At 39.6% G+C, this 18,755-nt stretch overlaps 1 protein-coding gene across 2 annotated transcripts in view; it reads left to right on the top strand.

Moving 5' to 3' along the window:
* ADGRB3 (adhesion G protein-coupled receptor B3) overlaps nucleotides 1-6,647 on the top strand; it is a 780,347-nt gene extending 773,700 nt beyond the window's left edge. For both annotated transcript variants that reach the window (XM_036871882.1, XM_036871883.1), the window contains exon 31: nucleotides 5,848-6,647. In XM_036871882.1, the coding sequence (XP_036727777.1) occupies nucleotides 5,848-6,036 (189 nt within the window). In that variant the 3' untranslated portion in view covers nucleotides 6,037-6,647. The remainder of the gene's footprint in view (nucleotides 1-5,847) is intronic.
* Nucleotides 6,648-18,755: the final 12,108 nt, after the last annotated feature.

Below are 18,755 nucleotides of genomic sequence, written 5' to 3'. Positions count from 1 at the left end.
AGAGAGAGAGAGAGGGAGAAAGAGAGAGAGAGAATTGCTACCTAAAACTAGAGTGGTGGGTTTTGTCTACCAGAGTTTCAGGATACACATCAGCACTGGGGGCTTTGATTGTTGATTGCAGCCATTCTCTTCACTCATTCCCACTACTATAATGCTAGCATAGGATGTAATCAAATAAAATGATATTTTGCAGCTACTATGTGCATGGCACAATCAAAGCTCCAGAGAAGGCTATATCATTATTCGTGAGAGCACTGGAGCAGGCGTCCAGAAATCAGTATGATGCTTCGACAAGATATTTCAGTTTTATGACGGTGCAAAAGCAATATGCATTCAGTAGAAGTCGTACTTTGAATTTTGAATTTTGATCTTTTCCCAGGCTAGTGAGATGTGGTCCAGTACTCTCTCGTGATGCTGGACAGGGGCAGAGATCCACAACCCCCACTCAGCCCCGAGATCACGAGGGTGAACAACCGATACACTGACAACCGTTCTGTACCCAGACAACCATTCTGTTTTTCACTTTCAGTGCAGTATTCCATAAATAATGTGAGATATTCAACACTTTATTATAAAACAGGCTTTGTGTTAGATGATTTTGTCCAACTATAGGCTGATGTAAGTGCCTGAGCACCTTTAAGGTGGGCTGGGCTAAGCTATGATGGTCAGTAGGTTAGGTGTATTGAATGCATTTCAACTTACGATATTTTCAACTTATGATGGGTTTAATGGGACGTAACCCCGTCATAAGTTGAGGAAGATCTGTAGAAGAAAACTCAAGCAAGAGCTATCTGCTTGAGCTTTCTAGCAGATAGTTAGCTTCTGCTAAGAACTCGAGAGCTCAAGAACGATCTAGAGCAAGTTATAAAGCTCAATTTCTGAACCTCAATTTTCTCCTTCTAATTTGGGCATAGAAAAACAGTCATTAGTAATACGCTTCCTTCGATCCTCGCACTTTCCAAAGCGGGTGGGACCCTGAGATGCTACAAGCTGAGACAGCTCTGAGAGCTGGAGCTGGGACAGCCGTCTGACTCCACGCTTCTCCTCTCCAAGCGTGGCACTCCTTCTTTGCCTCACACTTTTGCAGGCCCTGGCTGGACCTACTCCTCCCAACCTCTGGCGTTCTCAAATACATGTCACTCTAAGGTATTTTGGGTCACTTTCTAATGCTAGTGATTCTTTCATACGTGTATGGGTCTTAATCCTGGCTTCCTGATTAGTATCATTAGCTTATCAACAGCAAGAATTTATGTGTCTTTGTGTTTTTCTTGTATTCTTCTCAGTACTAAGTATGATGCTGGTCATGCATGGTAAGTTACCAGTAAACGACCGCTCTTGATTTCTTGCAGGTCTAATAGTTTAATCTGCATTTGTTAAATGAAGGTTATCAGAAATATATACACTTTAACTCTTCATTGGTCTCTAAAGAGTTTGTGTATATCAGTCTATTTTCCTCCATACAGCAGGAATCATATGTTATGTGGAATCATCAACACAACGCTAAGCATAGAGAAAACACTTATATGTAGTGAGTGATTCTTTCTCATCTATGCCCCCCCCCACCCCAAATATTAGGCTGTCAACTTTTAGTTAGCAGGAAAATGAAAATTGCACCATTGAGATTAGACCTAAACTTAGTAGCTGCTCATTTTGAAATGTTGAAAGCTAACATTGAAATAAATTGAAGAAACTTCATTTTGTTTTTTGTTTTTTCTAAGAGAAGGTTATGTTTACCAATCCAGAAGCCTTAGGCAACAGATGCAGCTGGCTGACTGCTATAATATGACTATAATTTCCCCTTGTATGGTCTGGGTATTAAATCATTAATGGCACAAATATCTGTATCTCAGTTTCCTGACAACCAAAATAGTCTACTAATTACAGCACATCTCTGCAGCAGGCGCCTGCCTTTTCTAGAAAGGATTTATAAATATTTATCATTTGGGAGGTTAGGAGTGGGGAGGCTAATTGTCATTGCTGCTTCACCGTTGTCCTAAATACATGAGAACAGAGAAAAAAATCCGTATCCAGTTCTGATTAATAAGGAACGTGTGAGTGAGTTCACTATCCTTAATTCAGTCATATAATTCATAGTGGCACATTGCTAATGGAACTGCATAATTGGGTGGAGAAAGACATTTTCAAAACACACACCTCAATAAAGTCTGTTTCATCTTTTTTTCCGGCTCCTAACTCACAGCACCTGCCTGGCACCTGCAAATAATGGTAATTATGTAGAATGTGGGGAATCAAAGGGAAACCAAAAGACCATTAAGTCCGTCTCCCTGCTCCAGCCCGGACAGCACCTGCATCCCTACAAGGGGTAGACATTGTTAACAACCCCTCCCTGTGAGTGTCTCCATCAGGATCTCACCCCCGCAAGGAGCAGCTCCAAATTCTCCCTCTTTTAGAATGTAAAATAAACACATTCTCTTTCACTTTGTCCCCGCGATCGCGATCGCGATCGGTAGACTGGAAGATGGAAGGAAAGAAAGAAGAGAGGGAGGGAAGAAAAGGTGAAGGGAAGGAGGGAAAGAGGAAAGGATGGAGGCGGGAGGGACTTACCAGTCTGCCCGACCCTCAACTCTGGCTGGACACTGCGGGAAACACGCAGGCAGCCCAGGCCATGTTTCCAGTGGTTCTGAATTCTCATATTCCATTAATGTTCTCTATTTATACAGCCTAAGACCACATTCGCATTTTTGGAAGCCTCACGCATGTTGGCTTATACTAAGTTTATAATTGATTAGGCCTTTATCACACATGCTTCAGTTTAAGTACATCGCCTCTGTTCTATACTTGAGCTCAAAAAGCAAACCAACCAACGTAAAACAGCTACATCAAGTCAGGAACTTGTACCAACTCTGATTGAATTTTATATCAGCATTTAGGCCTCCACTGAAAGCTTTCCTGGCCTGGGTGGCTCTCCCTGTGGAATTCAGTGACCCCCATGGGCTGTTCCAAGGTTGATCGTTCCTTGGACCGTTGAACAGTTTACACTTTCCACGTGAAAATCCATCCACCCCAAGCACAGAGGAAGATGGGTGGCCCGTGGGCACCAGCCCCCTCACTCCCTGGGGCTCCTGTTCCCACCCTGATTGCTGGGTGTGGTGGTTCTTCTCCACTCAAGGGTGTCCACACACTTGGGAACAGTGGTCAGAACTACAGCTCAGTAGGGAGTACCATGGGATGCCAGAGGAGATGAACCACATTAACTAATCTATTACCCACTAATAGAAGCTCTTGGAAATTCGATCAGTCCCGTACTGGCAATAATACTCTTTGAAATTAGAATCTAGACATCCTGACAGAGTTTAAAATGGGCCTTTTTAGTTCCTGTATCCATGGTGCTTGATCTTTAAAATATAAAAGGAAAATCACACTTGTTCCAAACATAATGAAACCTTTATTTTTAAAGCCAGTGAACTAACACTTTACATATCTTGAATCCTTTTAGGATTGAACTTATTCAACTTTCTGTCAAACCTAGGATTCCCAGAAAGCTCCTTGAGACAGCCTTCCTCCAAGATGGATAAATCCACCCCATGGCTTTCCATCCACGACTGATGGCTCAGATACCTGTAATGCCACCTAAGGTCCAACCATTCTTCATTGCCTACAAAATAAATTCCAAATTGGGAAGTAGCCTGGCAGGCAAAGCCCCTTATGATCTGGCTTTCAATTCACCTTTGCCTGTTTTTTTCTGATATTCTTTTTCACTCCAGCTAAAATGAATTGGCACTGTTCTGAGATGTCCCATCTCCACGCTCTCTGGATTTGTACTTCTTGGTACACATGCCTTTCCAGCCACCCGATCTCCAGCCACACATATGTCTTAATGACAAAGCTCATTCTTCTATGCCAGCCTTAATGTCGCTTTTCTCAGAAAATTCTCTGTGCTCCACAAAGGGAAGCCATATTTCCACCCTCCGAACTCCCTCAGCACTTTTTCCGGATCGTAGATGTGGATATAACTGTATATTTTATACCTTCATTTAACTATAGACACCTTTATGATATGTATGATTACTATCTAGTGAGCATTTATTAAAATCAGGCATCATACTAAGCCCCTCCATGTTTTTTATCTTTGCAGCCTCACAAAGTAGGTAATGAGCTGCACCTTTGGCCAACTCCTTTGGCCCAAAAGACAAAGCATATCTCTCTCTTGCAAATAATAAAGTTGAGATTCAGAGAAATGGTATAAATTGTTCAAGGTCACATTCATATGGAATGGAGTAACTGGAATTTGGACCTGTGTGTATTGGGCTTTAAATCTATGCTCCCTGGTGGACCATGTGCTTTTCACCAAGTGATTTATCACCTTACTCTCCCTAGCACCTAATATGATGCCAGCACAGAGCAGCTGATAAATAAACATGGGTTGAAGGGAAGCAAGGAAGGAGAGAGGGAAAGAAAAGAGGGAGAGAGAGAAAAGGGGAGAGTTACAAGACTATATAGTTCATGAGACTTTAAGGTATTAGACTAAATCAGAATTAATCCACTGTACATATCCCCAAAGTTAACTTTTTATTAAATCTTTACCTATTAGCTATTTTTTTTCTTGTGTGTCATCATGATTAAGGCTAATAAGTGCTGAAAACATCTAATGTGTTGAGAATTTTAATAACATAATTTCTAGTTATAAGTATTTCTGTAAGTCGCCTCTTTTGCTTATCCCAACCAGAGAATGATTTTTAATATACTGAATGGAATCCAAATAATTATTCAAGTACCTGTTTTATGTTCCCCCTGCTAATAGATTGTAGTCAGTTGAAGGCCAGAATTTGTGGGGGGATGAGGGGGGGAAGGGAGAGGGAGTAAAGGACACATTTAACAACCATAGTTGTTTTAGCTTAAGTTTTTTCTAAGGAGATTTCAGTCATGATTTCCTTCTTGTTCTTTGATGTTATTCAGGTTAGTGTATCCTATTCAAAGCCCCTCATTTTACAGAAATCTTTAAATCACACTTCTTTAAAATAGAGAAATTTTACTGCTAACTTTCAGCAAATACCAGACTATAAAAACCACAAATGATGTCTGCTCATGCAGTCATCGAGCACCTATAACATGGAAGGTCTCGGTGGTGGCATAATTAGGCAGATCTTAAATCTTAGGTAATTAGAGGGTGTGGACTATGAAACTTAAGAAGAAATGACTTGTAGACATTTTTTTAAATGCTTATATTGCTGGATATATTTTCCAAAAAAGGTGTGCTCTTTGAAAGGATTTGTGCTAGTGTGCCACCCAAGTATATAGAAAATTGTGGGGAATATACATCAGAAAAAAAAATAGATTACACAAGCAGCATTTTCATATTCTAAAAAGGATAATTTCTTGTAGAAAAACTAAACAAATACAGTGATCTAAAATTTCATTTTATGAAATATGGCTAGTTTGGTTTACAGTTTTTAATGTTACATAACATGCCCTATGACATAGCCTCAATTTTTTTTTATCCCTCCAAAGATTCTGACAAAATACTTAAATTTTCTACATGTAATCTTAGCAGTAACTTAATGCTCCTTCTTACCTGAACATGTAGCCATCCTGACCCTTCACAAGATGCCGCAAAACAAAACATCATCTACCTTGCCTTCTATAATACTATTCACTTCCTTTGATTGCTGGAAAATTTTAGGGTAACTCAAAAAAGGTGTTCATCAATTTGTTCAATGAAAGAAAACTGAAATCAAAACCATTTCCTGCAGCTGGCCACAATTTCAAATCATCTCTGAATCACATAAACTGGATTAAGCTTAGGAACAGGCTCTCTTCCTGGAAATTTCAACAAGCAGCAATCCTAGTCATCACATAAATGACTCTCTTCCCCTCTCTTCTCGACAGGAAAACCCAGCACCAAACAAGAATCCATGGGACACTTTCAAAAACCCCAGTGAATACCAACATTACACCACAATCAATGTCTTAGATACAGAGGCAAAGGACACCTTGGAACTGAGGCCAGCAGAGTGGGAGAAATGTCTGAATTTGCCTCTGGATGTGCAGGAGGGGGACTTTCAAACAGAAGTTTAACAAAATCAAAATGGACTGAGGTGGAGACAAAATGTATTGCACTGACACTTAAGACTTGGGAAGCCTGACATTTCTATCCGGACAGTGTGACTCTCATGTCAGCACCTCCACATGCCAAATGTCAGTGGTGTTTGCTTTGGTAACTTCTCCCTAGTCAGGCGAGTGGAGAGAAGCCCAGGTGTACAGTCCTGACCACCCTGTGTTGTAAGTACCCGTGGAATGGATTTGTAGGGTAAACTTTATAGATAAACCTCAAGCAACGATTCATGTTGTAACCGCTTCATATGGTTTAGTTTTCAAAAAACTTCACCATGAAGCACAATGTATATATTTATGCAGTTTTTAAAGTTTATAACAGTCTGTTTGGCCATTACTACACTTTTTACTTTATAATATAAAAGCAAAGTTTTTGTCATTAAATGAATGTTTGTTGAGCTACATTCTTCATTGCTTTAAATGCAATAAAGTAATAATCTCACTTTTATATGAATAATATATTTCACATCTTTATTATTGCAGTTTTCTCTAGAAAGCTCTGAGTAGCTTTCTCTGCTGCAGCTGTGTATAAAATATTTAAAATGTTGTATGGTGTAAATAAACTTTTGTCTACATATCAGTTTTTTAGTGCATTTTATTTTGGATTTGTTGAACAGAAATTTACATATTTATAAAGTTTTGTTTCACTACAGATACTGAAAATGTATTCATGGTTTTAATAGCATACCGTTATTACTCCTCTGAGGCTAATGATTTCTCCAATGTAATAGTAGTAATAGTGCTTCTGTATTTTCTACTCACACACCCTTTGGAACAATGTACCATGTGAATGGGGCTTGTCAGAAATCTGCTGCCATCATACTCTTACATAAATATTACGTTTTTTCTCTCTCATGGCCAAAAAAGATAACTTCTAGTAGGAAACAGTAAGTTACCATACAAAAAATAATACAGGGACAATGTTTATTATAAGTAATGAAGTTCACTGCATGTTTCACAGAAGAAACTACTTGTACTACCGTTCTTCATAGCATATGGGGAAAATGAACTTATTCGGGATTTTTTTAAAAACTGAATCTGTACATTCTCTAGCAGAAGGAGAGGGGAGTGAATGTATTGGCAGATGATTTATCTGTGATTTGAGGAGTCTGACATGAGCCTACTGCAGCAGGCTCCCTGGTGCCCTGTCTGGTGTTAGAGCCACACAGTAATGTAACCCCCCCTTCAGGGTGACACCAGAGGAACCCGGGGGCCAGGGGGGCAGGTTGGGAAGAGGACTTCAGCAATTTCCTCATCCTTTCGGGGATGATGAGATTGTGCTTTTCAGTCTGAGGGAAGTAAAGGGAGTGGGGAGGAGATTGGGGGCTTCGAAATTTCTAAGATGTTTATTTAGTTTGCTGGTTAAGCCTGGGCTGCACAGTCTTCTGTGGTCTGGCTGAGACTCAGATGGGCTCCTGCTGCCAGTGACCGAGGGGAACCCCGGCCCACAGGCCACGAGGCAGACACCAAGGTGCTTCAACCTCAAGGGCGCCTCTGAGCTCGAGCCTTAAAACCCAACTCCTGTCAGATACCCTTCCTGTGCTCCATGTAAAGACGTGAGAAGTCTACTTTTAATCAGATTTTAAAAATAAAAGTGACATCATTATGCAAAAAAGAGTACAACATAACGAAGGACTGGTTTTTCAATAAAAATAAACTTGATGCTAATGATAATGTAATTGTAATATTTAATGCCTATTAAATTGATCAGATGACTTTCCGGTGGCAGGAATAATATTTAGTAAATTTCTCTCACTTTCTCTCTCTCTCTATTATATATAAACACACATATATATGCATGTGTGTATATGTATACATATACATATACACACATATACATATGCACATATATGTATATAAAATCCATAACGCTCAGCTCCAGCTCAATACCCTGTAGATGGAATGAAAATCATATATACAGTTCCCCATTTCAAACTGTAAAATCTTGATGAAAAAGAAAAAAAAAAACTCAATAAGCGTATGTTTGAAAACAAATTCTATATGTTTAAAGACATAAATTCAATATATTATAGTAATATTTCTTCTAAAACCATAATATTCATGGCCATAAAACAAAAACTTATACTTTTTGCCATTTTTCTCTAGTTCTAATAACTCTAATTATTAGATTAATATATGAAAGCTAACCAAAAGTTGCATACTTAAAAATGTTAGTGTAAATTTACTCTAAGAAGGATGCCGAGTTGTAGTGGTGCTTTCTGTTTTTAAATCTGTAAGAAAAAATATGCAGGTCAGTAAGTATCAAGGAATCATCATTTTAAGGCAGCCCTCTTCTAGTACACGCCTTTGAAGTTTCCACTGCACTTACACACGTACTCTGCCAAAGTGGGTGCAGCTGTCACCTAGATAGTGCTGGGCACATCCCTCTGAGCCAACTCAGGGCCTGCCAGGGTCCTTGTGCCCTTGAACTGGAAGGTCTCCCCTTCCACATGACCGGATTTTCCTTATGCTTCAGGATAACGTCATATTTCTTCTTCACGAAGTTATCCATGATTTTCCAAGCTAGAAAATAATTTCTCCTGTGAACTCTTACAGCACTGCTTCTGTACCTCTCCTAGGATTTTTGAAATCTTCTTTCTTGTTACTTATACACATTTCTGATATCCTCTGATGGGCTGTAAGTGCCTGGAGGGCAGGATTCACATCTGATCCATTTTTGTATCTGTAAGGGACCTACCACAATAATGTGCACACAATAAGTATTTGTTGAATTATTTGTGGAATTTATTTTAGAATTGCTTACAGTCATATATATCATCACACATCCAAAAGAGTTTACTGAACAATTATTATGTGTTTACTTCTATAAGCCCTCTGTTTTAGGTAGCTCACAATATACTGAAGATATGAGATACATATGTGAAACAAGTATTAATATTATTTAAATATTAAGAAGCTCTTATTACCCTATATTGTCTTTTTGTCCTTAAGATTACCACATGGGGCAGTAATTAATTACCCTAAAGATGGGGCTCAGAAGAGGCTAAGTGAGCTACCTAAGATCACCATAAATAAATGACAGACCCACTATTAGAGCCCAGGTCTTCTGACTTCTACTTTGGGACCATTCTCCTGATGCCACGGTATTTCCACTTGTTCCTTCTACGTTATTAAATCCCCAAATCAAATAACAACAAGTTCCATGGAAACGTTTTTCAGGTGAATCATAGAGGCAGAAAACTGAAAACATGCATTAGCTGTCATGGTGGTGCTGAGGCTGGAGCTGATTGTAGCAGAAAAGCATGGCTTATCCAAAATAACAGGTGATTTTAGATTTGGATCTAGAGTCCATTGTGTGGTTCTATTTGCACCTGCTTTACTTCTCAAACCCACTTGAAATGTACTTAATTTTTCCCCAGTTTTGTTATTACCTGCACACATGCAGCTGGAGACGGAAGAGAGAAGCCAACCTGAATTTTCAGGTTGGATTCAGACACCTGGTAAAAATATATAGCTGCAAGAACTTTTTTTAAATAGGCATAATCCAAAACCCACTGCTTCAAAACATTCAGCTTGTAATTTTTGAATCACTCTTAGCTTCTTAGGAAAACTTTATTAGTTTTAGTTTTCCAGAGTTATTGTCAAAATCAATTCATGAAATCCTACAATGTTGTAGCACTTCATTGAAGAATATGGGACAAACATGTTTCCAGCATGTCAATCTACACAGAGTTTCACATGATGAAAAAATCATCTTGCCCCTGAGATGTTTCTGTAGTTATCTGTAACTGGGATATTACAACAGAAAAGAGGTTTAATAAGAACAGAGAACCAGAAGAACATAGAGACTGAAGAAATGTTGGTGACCAATGAAAATGACTATCATCTTTTAGGTGTCAAAAAACAAATCCAGACTTAGGTAAGGAGAACCTTTATTTGAAAAGACTATTGCAATAGGGCAGAGGGGCTGTTGCAGTAGGGAGAACACTCCAACTGTGAGATCCAGAACATCCCAGATGGCAGGTAGGAAGGGGAGAGTCAGCAAGACATGAAAGAACTGTGTGGGAGAGTAGGATGAGAGGACAGTGGGACCAAGTAACACTGGGAATGTCTTTCTCGGTGGCTAGACAATTCTGGGACAGACAGGCAGGGGAGGTGGTTCCATTTTCCCTGCTTGGTTAATCTCCTGATAGTTGTTTAAACTCAAGGATGGTCCAAAGTTCAGGAGCCTGGGAAAAGGAAGATGCCCAATTGAAGTTTGGTCAAGTTAACAAGTATTTTGTTCAGATTGGTCCATGGGCACAAACAGTTCTGCTAGTAATCTCGAGACAAAGCATAGGAATTTGGACAGTCTGTTTCTGACTTTTGTCATAAGTAGACAAGATGTTCATCTGAGAGTCTTGTCTAAGTAATATCAGCAGCGTGGTTCTTTGCATTTTGTAAGACATTTTTTTTTTGCAACACAAAAGGGTGGGGGATTTCTTAACCACTGCCATTTCCCAAAGTCATAGGGCTCAGGTAAAGTTCAACACTGTCACAGTGAAAGAAACTAAGCCCACTGGAATGAGAATTATTCAAAAATAGTCCATGTGCAGCCAGCAGTGATTAAAGAAACAATTTTTCTCATGTTAGACAATAGTCATGGCTCTTTCTGTTTTGCAGATGACATGATACTAAACATAGAAAATCCTAAAGATGTCACCAGAAAACTTCTAGAACTAATCAATGAATTTAGTAAGGTTGCAGGATACAAAATTAATGCACAGAAATCTCTGGCATTCCTATACACTAACAACAAAAAATCAGAAAGAGAAATCAAGGAAACAGTCCCATTTACCATCGCAACAAAAAGAATAAAATACCTAGGAACAAACCTACCTAAGGAGGCAAAAGACTTGTACTTAAAAAACTATAAAACACTGATGAAAGAAATCAAAGATGACATAAACAGATGGAAAAATATATGATGTTCTTGGATTGGAAGAATCAATACTGTGAGAATGACTATATTACACAAAACAATCTACAGATTCAATGCAATCCCTATCAAATTACCAATAACATTCTTCACAGAATTAGAACAAAAAATTTTACAAATTGTATGGAAACACAAAAGACCCCAAATAGCCAGAGCAATCTTGAGAAAGAAAAGTGTAGCTGGAGGAATCAGGCTACCTGACTTCAAACTATACTACAAAGCTACAGTAATCAAGACAGTTTGGTACTGGCACAAAAACAGAAATATAGATCAATGGAACAGGACAGAAAGCCCAGAGATAAACCCATGCACATATGGTCACCTAATCTATGACAAAGGAGGCAAGAACATACAATGGAGAAAAGACAGCCTCTTCAATAAGTGGTGCTGGGAGAACTGGACAGCTATATGTAAAAGAATGAAATTAGAACACTATCTAACACCATACACAAAAAATAAACTCCAAATTGATTAAAGAGCTAAATGTAAGACAGGACACTATAAAACTTTTAGAGGAAAACATAGGAAAAACACTTTTTGACATAAACCAGAGCAAGATCTTTTTTGACCCACCTCCTAGAGAAATGGAAATAAAAATAAACAAATGTGACTTAATTAAACTTAAAAGATTTTGCACAGCAAAGAAAACCATAAACAAGATGAAAAGACAACCCTCAGAATGGGAGAAAATATTTGCAAATGAAGCAACGGACAAAGGATTAATCTCCAAAATATACAAACAGCCCATGGAGCTCAATATCAAAAAAAACAAAAAACCCAATTAAAAAATGGATGGGAGACCTAAAGAGATATTTCACCAAAGAAGACATACAGATGGCCAAGAGGCACATGAAAAGATGCTCAACATCACTATTAGAGAAATACAAATCAAACTACAATGAGGTATCCCCTCACACCAGTCAGAATGGCCATCATCAAAAAATCTACAAACAATAAATGCTGGAAAGGGTGTGGAGAAAAGGGAACCCTCTTGCACTGTTGGTGGGAATGTAAATTGATACAGCCACTATGGAGAACAGTATGGAGGTTCCTTAAAAAACTACAAATAGAAGTACCATACGACCCAGCAATCCCACTACTGGGCATATACCCTGAGAAAACCATAATTCAAATAGTGTCATGTACCACAATGTTCATTACAGCTCTATTTACAATAGCCAGGACATGGAAGCAACCTAAGTGTCCATCATCGGATGAATGGATAAAGAAGGTGTGGCACATATATACAATGGAATATTACTCAGCCATAAAAAGAAACGAAATTGGGTTATTTGTACTGAGGTGGATGGACATAGAGTCTGTCATACAGAGTGAAGTAAGTCAGAAAGAGAAAAACAAATACCGTATGCTAACACATATATATGGAATCTAAAAAAAAGAAAAAGAAAAAGTTTCTAAGGAACCTAGGGGCAGGACAGGAATAAAGACACAGACATAGAGAATGGACTTGAGGACACAGGGAAGGGGGAAAGGTAAGCTGGGACAAAGTGAGAGAGTGGCATGGACATATATACACTACCAAATGTAGAATAGATAGCTAGTGGGAAGCAGCTGCATAGCACAGGGAGATCAGCTTGGTGCTTTGTGACCACCTAGATGGGTGGGATAGGGAGGGTGGGAGGGAGACACAAGAGGGAGGAGATATGGGGATATATGTATATGTATAGCTGATTCACTTTGTTATACAGCAGAAACTAACACACCATTGTAAAGCAATTATACTCCAATAAAGATATTAGAAAAAAAATCTACAAACAATAAATGCTGGAGAGGGTGTGGAGAAAAGGGAACCCTTTTGCACTGTTGATGGGAATGTAACTTGATACAGCCACTAGGGAGAACAGTATGGAGTTTCCTTAAAAAACTAAAAATAGAACTACTGTATGATCCAGCAATTCCACTACTGGGAATATACCCTGAGAAAACCATAACTCAAAAGGACACATGCATCCCCATGTTCATTGCAGCATTATTTACAATAGCCAGGACATGGAAGCAACCTAAATGTCCAATGAGTGATGAATGGTTGAAGAAGATGTGGTACATATATACAATGGAATATTACTCAGCCATAAAAAGGAATGAAATTGGGTCATTTGTAGAGATGTGGATGGACCTAGAGTCTGTCATACAGAATGAAGTAAGCCAGAAAGAGAAAAACAAATATTGTATATTAATGCATATATGTGGAATCTAGAAAAATGGTACAGATGAACCTATTTGTAGGGCAGGAATAGAGTCGTAGATGTAGAGGATGGACATGTGGACACGGCAGGGAAAGGGAGGGTGGGATGAATTGGGAGATTAGGTTTGACATAAATACACTACCATGCGTAAAATAGAGAGCTAGTGGGAACCTGCTGTACAGCACAGGGAGCTCAGCTCGGTGCTCTGTGATGACCTAGATGTGAGGGGGGAGAGGAAGGAGGGAGGGAGGTCCAAGAGGGAGGGGATATAGGTGTACATGTAGCTGATTCACTTTATTGTATGGCAGAAACTAACACAACATTGGAAAGCAATTTTCCTCCAATTAAAAAAAAAAAATAACTGTCCATGTTCAGCCAGCAGTGATTAAAGAAAAGATTTTTCTCATATTGACAATAGTCATGACTCTTTAAACAAAAAGTATTCCAAAGTGAAAGTGTTAAATATTCCAAACTAGGTGAGAACACCTAATTTTCTTTAATTCTGAGCTCACCAATCATCTCTTCATTTGGACTCCTTGTATCTTTACACCACACAATGTGCTGGTTCGGAAATACTGATCTTTCTGAAATGTAAAAAATGGCACTTTGGTTTGTAATTCAGATAGACCTGGGATGTGGGTGCAGATTGCTGTTTGGCCTTACCCAAAAGAAATGCAAACTTGCCCCTCTCTTTATGAGGAGGTAACTTTCCACTCGAAGCAAGGCTTCTGCTGAAGTTAGGCTCTTGCCCTGCCTTCTTTGAAGATCACATTTCAAAGACTTGGTCCAGGTGCTTTAGAAAGACATTCTTGTACTGTAAAACCTTCGAGAAGCTTTTAAAAAGACCTACATCTCACAGAGGCAGGTAGAGAACATAACGATTCCAAGTTCTCTAAAGTAAAAGCTCCAAGAAGAGACAGGTCAGGGGCCTAGAGTCAAGGAGAATCCTGTGTGAAGTTTGGTCAAGCGAGGGGGGTGTTAAGATCTTCCTGGTCACAGGTAAATTCATCCACTGACACCTAAAAACCAACTAAACTGTTAAGACGTCTACGAGCTTAATCCACTAGAGTTCAGTCCCCTCAAAGCATCAACCACTTCTCACCCTTACAAAAGACAGCAATTCATCATGAAAACGATTCTTCTGGAAGCACCCACCGATGTCAGAGACCTCGGAGCCTTTTGAGAAGTGTTCAATTACAGCTTCCTCCTCACCAAAACCACTAAACTCCAAGAACAGGAGCCAGCTTGCTTTTAATAAGCAATTTTCAACTAAAGAGGAGAGTCAGAAAGATTAGAAGTGAAGGTCAGCATGCCAATTCCTGTTCTTTTGTTTAATCAGCTCAGAGGTTGTGTCAACTTTTCAGACGAATGCCTAACATCATCTAGTATCTCTCCCTTTTTCTCTCTCTCAAATCTAGAATTGCATTTCTAAAATGCATAGAAAATTTTATATGTAGACTGGAAGATCATTTTATGTAGTAATTAAGTTGTGCTTCACTCTGAGGTGAACTTGAGGTGATTTATAAAAAATATATACATTAAAATGTTTATTCAACAAATATTTAGATACTGTGGTAGGAGGTGGTGATTCAACAGTGAACAAAGCATGGTCCTCGTTTTCAAGAGACTTAGTATCTTTGGGAACAGACAGACCAACAAAGAGAATTATAGTCATTTAATGGACTTATGCTCTAGGAAAAGACACTGATACATAAATAAAAAACAGGAGGAAGGACAATCAAGGTGACATAGAGGCTAACTTAACACCTAAAATGTATACCTCAAGGTTCTAGACTCTTCTCTGGAGCTACACCAAGTGATGGCTCTGAGCTTCCTAGTAACCAGTGCAAATATAGAACCTGCAGGAAATTCCCTGGTGGTCCAGTGGTTAGGACTCTGTGCTTTCACTGCTGAAGGTGTGGGTTCAATCCCTGGTTGGGGAACTAAGATCCCACAAACCAGCTGCACGGTGCAACTTGTGGAATCTTATATATATATATATATATATATATATATAAACTGCAATTAGTTATGTAGTTCACAGTGTCCCTAAGACCCTTAGATAAAGCCAACATCTCCTCTGTAGACACAAAAGGCCAAGAGGTGCTTTTCATGAACCCTCATGCTGCATTACATGGTGAATTACATACCAGTAGCCTCCTCAATTCCCTGAGTTTTACAGACATAATTCTCATGTCTCTCTCTCTCTCTTTTTTTACACAAAGCCTGTAATATTTTTAATATACCACATATAGGAGATCATAAAAATACTTCTGATTATTTTTTGTACAATTTTTAAAGGTTACACCTCATTTACGGTTATTAAAAAACATTGGCTATATTCCCCGTGTTGTATACAACACAACCTTGTAGCCTGTCTTACACCCAGTAGTTTGTACCTCCCACTTCCCCATCCCAATGTTGTCTCTCCCCTTCCCTCTCCACACTGGTAACCACTAGTTTGTTCTCTATATCTGTGAGTCTGCTTCTTTTTTGTTATACTCACTAGTTTGTTGTATTTTTTAGATTCCACATATAAGTGATATCATACAGCTTTTGTCTTTCTCTGTCTGATGTATGTCTCTCCTTGAAGGGTAATATGATGGTTAATTTATGTCTCAACTTGACTAGACCACAGTATTTGGTCAAACACCAGTCTATATATCATGGTGAATGTATTTTTTGGAAGAGATTAACATTCAAATTAGTAAAACTTTGAGTAAAGTAGATTACCCTCCATAATATGGGTAGGCCTTATGAAATCAGTGGAAGGCCTTAAGAGACTCCCCAAGGGAAAGGAAGTTCTTTCCCCAGATGGCCTTCAGACTAAAGCTGTAGCGTCAACTCTTCTATGGGTCTCCAGCTGCTGGTCTGCCCTGCAGATTCAGACTCACTAGCCTCCACGATCGCATGAATCAATTTCTTAAAATAAATCTCTCTCTGTAAAACATTTACACACACACACACACACACACACACACACACACACACACTCTATTGGTTCTCTTTCTTTAGAGAATCCTAATACAAATAAATACTTAACAACACCCAAATACAGTCACCAAAATGAGTTTTTCACAGTCAAAACATTGTGCTACAAATACAAAGCTCCCCCAAGATCTGGCTGAATCCAAAAAGAGGAGAACATCACTCTACTTCAAGAAATCACCCATGAAGATGACTTTCCAAAACAGAGGTTTTGGTAATAATCTTAAGCTCTTTCTGCGTGCTTGCGAATACTTTATGTGTAAATATTAGTTTAATCCACAAAATAAGCCTAGGAGGCAAGTTCTATCATTATTTCCATTTTACAAATAAAGACACTGGGATGCATCACTCCTCCAACATGACACGAGGCAGAGCCAGGACGCATCCTCACAGCTTGGCCCCAGAATCTAAGCTCGCAGTTATTCTGCTGAAAACTGAATAGTGCTCAGGGGGTAGAAAGTTGAAGGGTAAACTCACTGGCAAGTGTTTGGGATGAATGAAGGACAGATCTGCAGAATCAAGCAGAGAGACATGGGTATCCAGAAGACCACTCCCCTTCCATACAGAAGGATGCTGAGGCAGAATTGCCAAGAGCTTCCCCGGAGCACAAGACTGGGTTTGGTTCAACACAAGGGCACATGACAGAATGAGATCCCAGGGTTGACATTAAAGTACGTTTTGCTTAGAGAATATTATCAGGGTACTAAAGCATGCCATGTTCATATATATACAGAGAGAGAAAGAGAGAGAGAGAGAGCGCTGACCACCCGATGCCTTTAATGGGAACATGCCCAGGGATTCTCACACCTGAGCCTGAGGAGGTGGGAGATGGGGATGGTCCACGGATTCCACGTGGCTGCTCCTTGCTGACTCTCCCCTTCACAGGAGGAGAGGGAAACTGAGCACCAGAAGCGACTGGTTGGCCCTTCTTTTGCCGCCTAACCTCCCCAGTGACCCGAGGATCAGGAAAGCAGAATAAAGAACCAAGCGAACTCATGGCAAGGCATCTTCATCCCGGGGTCCAGCCATCTCATCACCTCAGCAGACAGACTTCCCTGAAAAAGAGAGATGTTCCCACAGATCACTCTGAGCAAATGGCCTCCACCACGTGGCCATTGTGAGGAGGACTTTTCTTTATTCTTGTTTCAGGATCTTGGAGTACAGCCAGCTTTTGGGTACCATTCCTTTTCCTTTCCAGAATTCCTTAGACCCAACTTGCAGACAGATCAGCCGTATCAAACGGCCCAATCCGTGAGAGATCTTGGACAAAGCCCTTTCTTTGCACAATTTCATTCTCGGGCATTTATCATAGAGGTGAGAACTGGACCTACTTTTCTTCATGGAGCCTGGTGGAAATATAATGCACATACTTTTTGTGCTTTGAATTGAGGGTCTCCCATCCCTATCATGGTTCCCCAGTTTCACCAGTCTGTGTCCTCATTTGCTGGGAAGCCCATCTGCTAGATGCCTATGAGACTGTCCAGGGCTGGCTGCCGTAGTCCGACCATGCCTGGGTTGAAGCGGCAGCCTCAGTGAGGGCCAGGTTCTCTCTTCTTGCCATGGAAAGGCCTGGAGGAAGAGTCCACAAGCACCTCTGTCCCTGCCAAGTTCGGCAGCAAATTACAGACAACTTCACAGAAATCTATCCTGTGACCTACTGGACAAGTCCCAGGCGTTTGTCCTCAGCACAGCTCCTTTGACTGAGCAGATCACTTATCTGATGAAAAAAACTGTATTAGAATCTTAAAAATACTTGAATTGTAAGCAGGGTTGTGCAGTTTTTTAAAATATTTTTTATGATGGTATCAAAAGACCAGCATATCCTAGAGATTGTTTGGTATATTTCTTTTTAAAGGCAATTGTGTAAGCTCTATTTTGGAGCAGCCAAGAAAATGTTAGTAAGCACATGGCATCCAGGTTTCTCAGGAGACCAAGCAGAGACCCTCTGCCCCAGTGTTTCCCCTACACATTTTCTGGGATGTGGCAGAGCACATCTTCCCGTTGACACCAACATCGTGACAACCATGTGTTTACATAGCAAGATGCTAGACCTTGTCCGTAATTTCCAATGCTTCACTTCACTGCAGCTGTGCAGAGACCTTCCTCACCCCATCTGAATTAGTGTAATTAACTTCCAATGTTATAATTCTAGCATAATAGGTGTTTTTTCAGAATTTATCATTTGACACTCAATTAGAGAATTCTCTAAAAATTATTTCATCATTAAAAGAAATCATCTTGCTTCCTTTAACTATGCATCCAAGAAAAGCCTGTAGGCATTCCCAGGCATCTGCCTAGTTGCACATCATCATCTTGCAAAATTGTATAGTCAGGTGAGGGCCGCCCTGAAAATACTTGCTATGTTCAGGGTGAAAGAGGTTAAACAAACTATTCTACTTCCTGTTCACAGCCACAAATGCAGGAATATAGGTCACTTAGAAATGACTCCTTTTCTCCTAAGTTGCAAGTTATACAAGCCCAGATGTTTCAAATTTTTGTATATCAAAGTCTTTCTGCTGTTCAAAAATTTATAAAAAGCCTTTTCCAGA

This window comes from Balaenoptera musculus, chromosome 12, assembly GCF_009873245.2.
Source record: "Balaenoptera musculus isolate JJ_BM4_2016_0621 chromosome 12, mBalMus1.pri.v3, whole genome shotgun sequence".
Lineage (NCBI taxonomy): Eukaryota > Metazoa > Chordata > Mammalia > Artiodactyla > Balaenopteridae > Balaenoptera > Balaenoptera musculus.
This window is presented reverse-complemented; position numbering and strand designations above follow the sequence as displayed.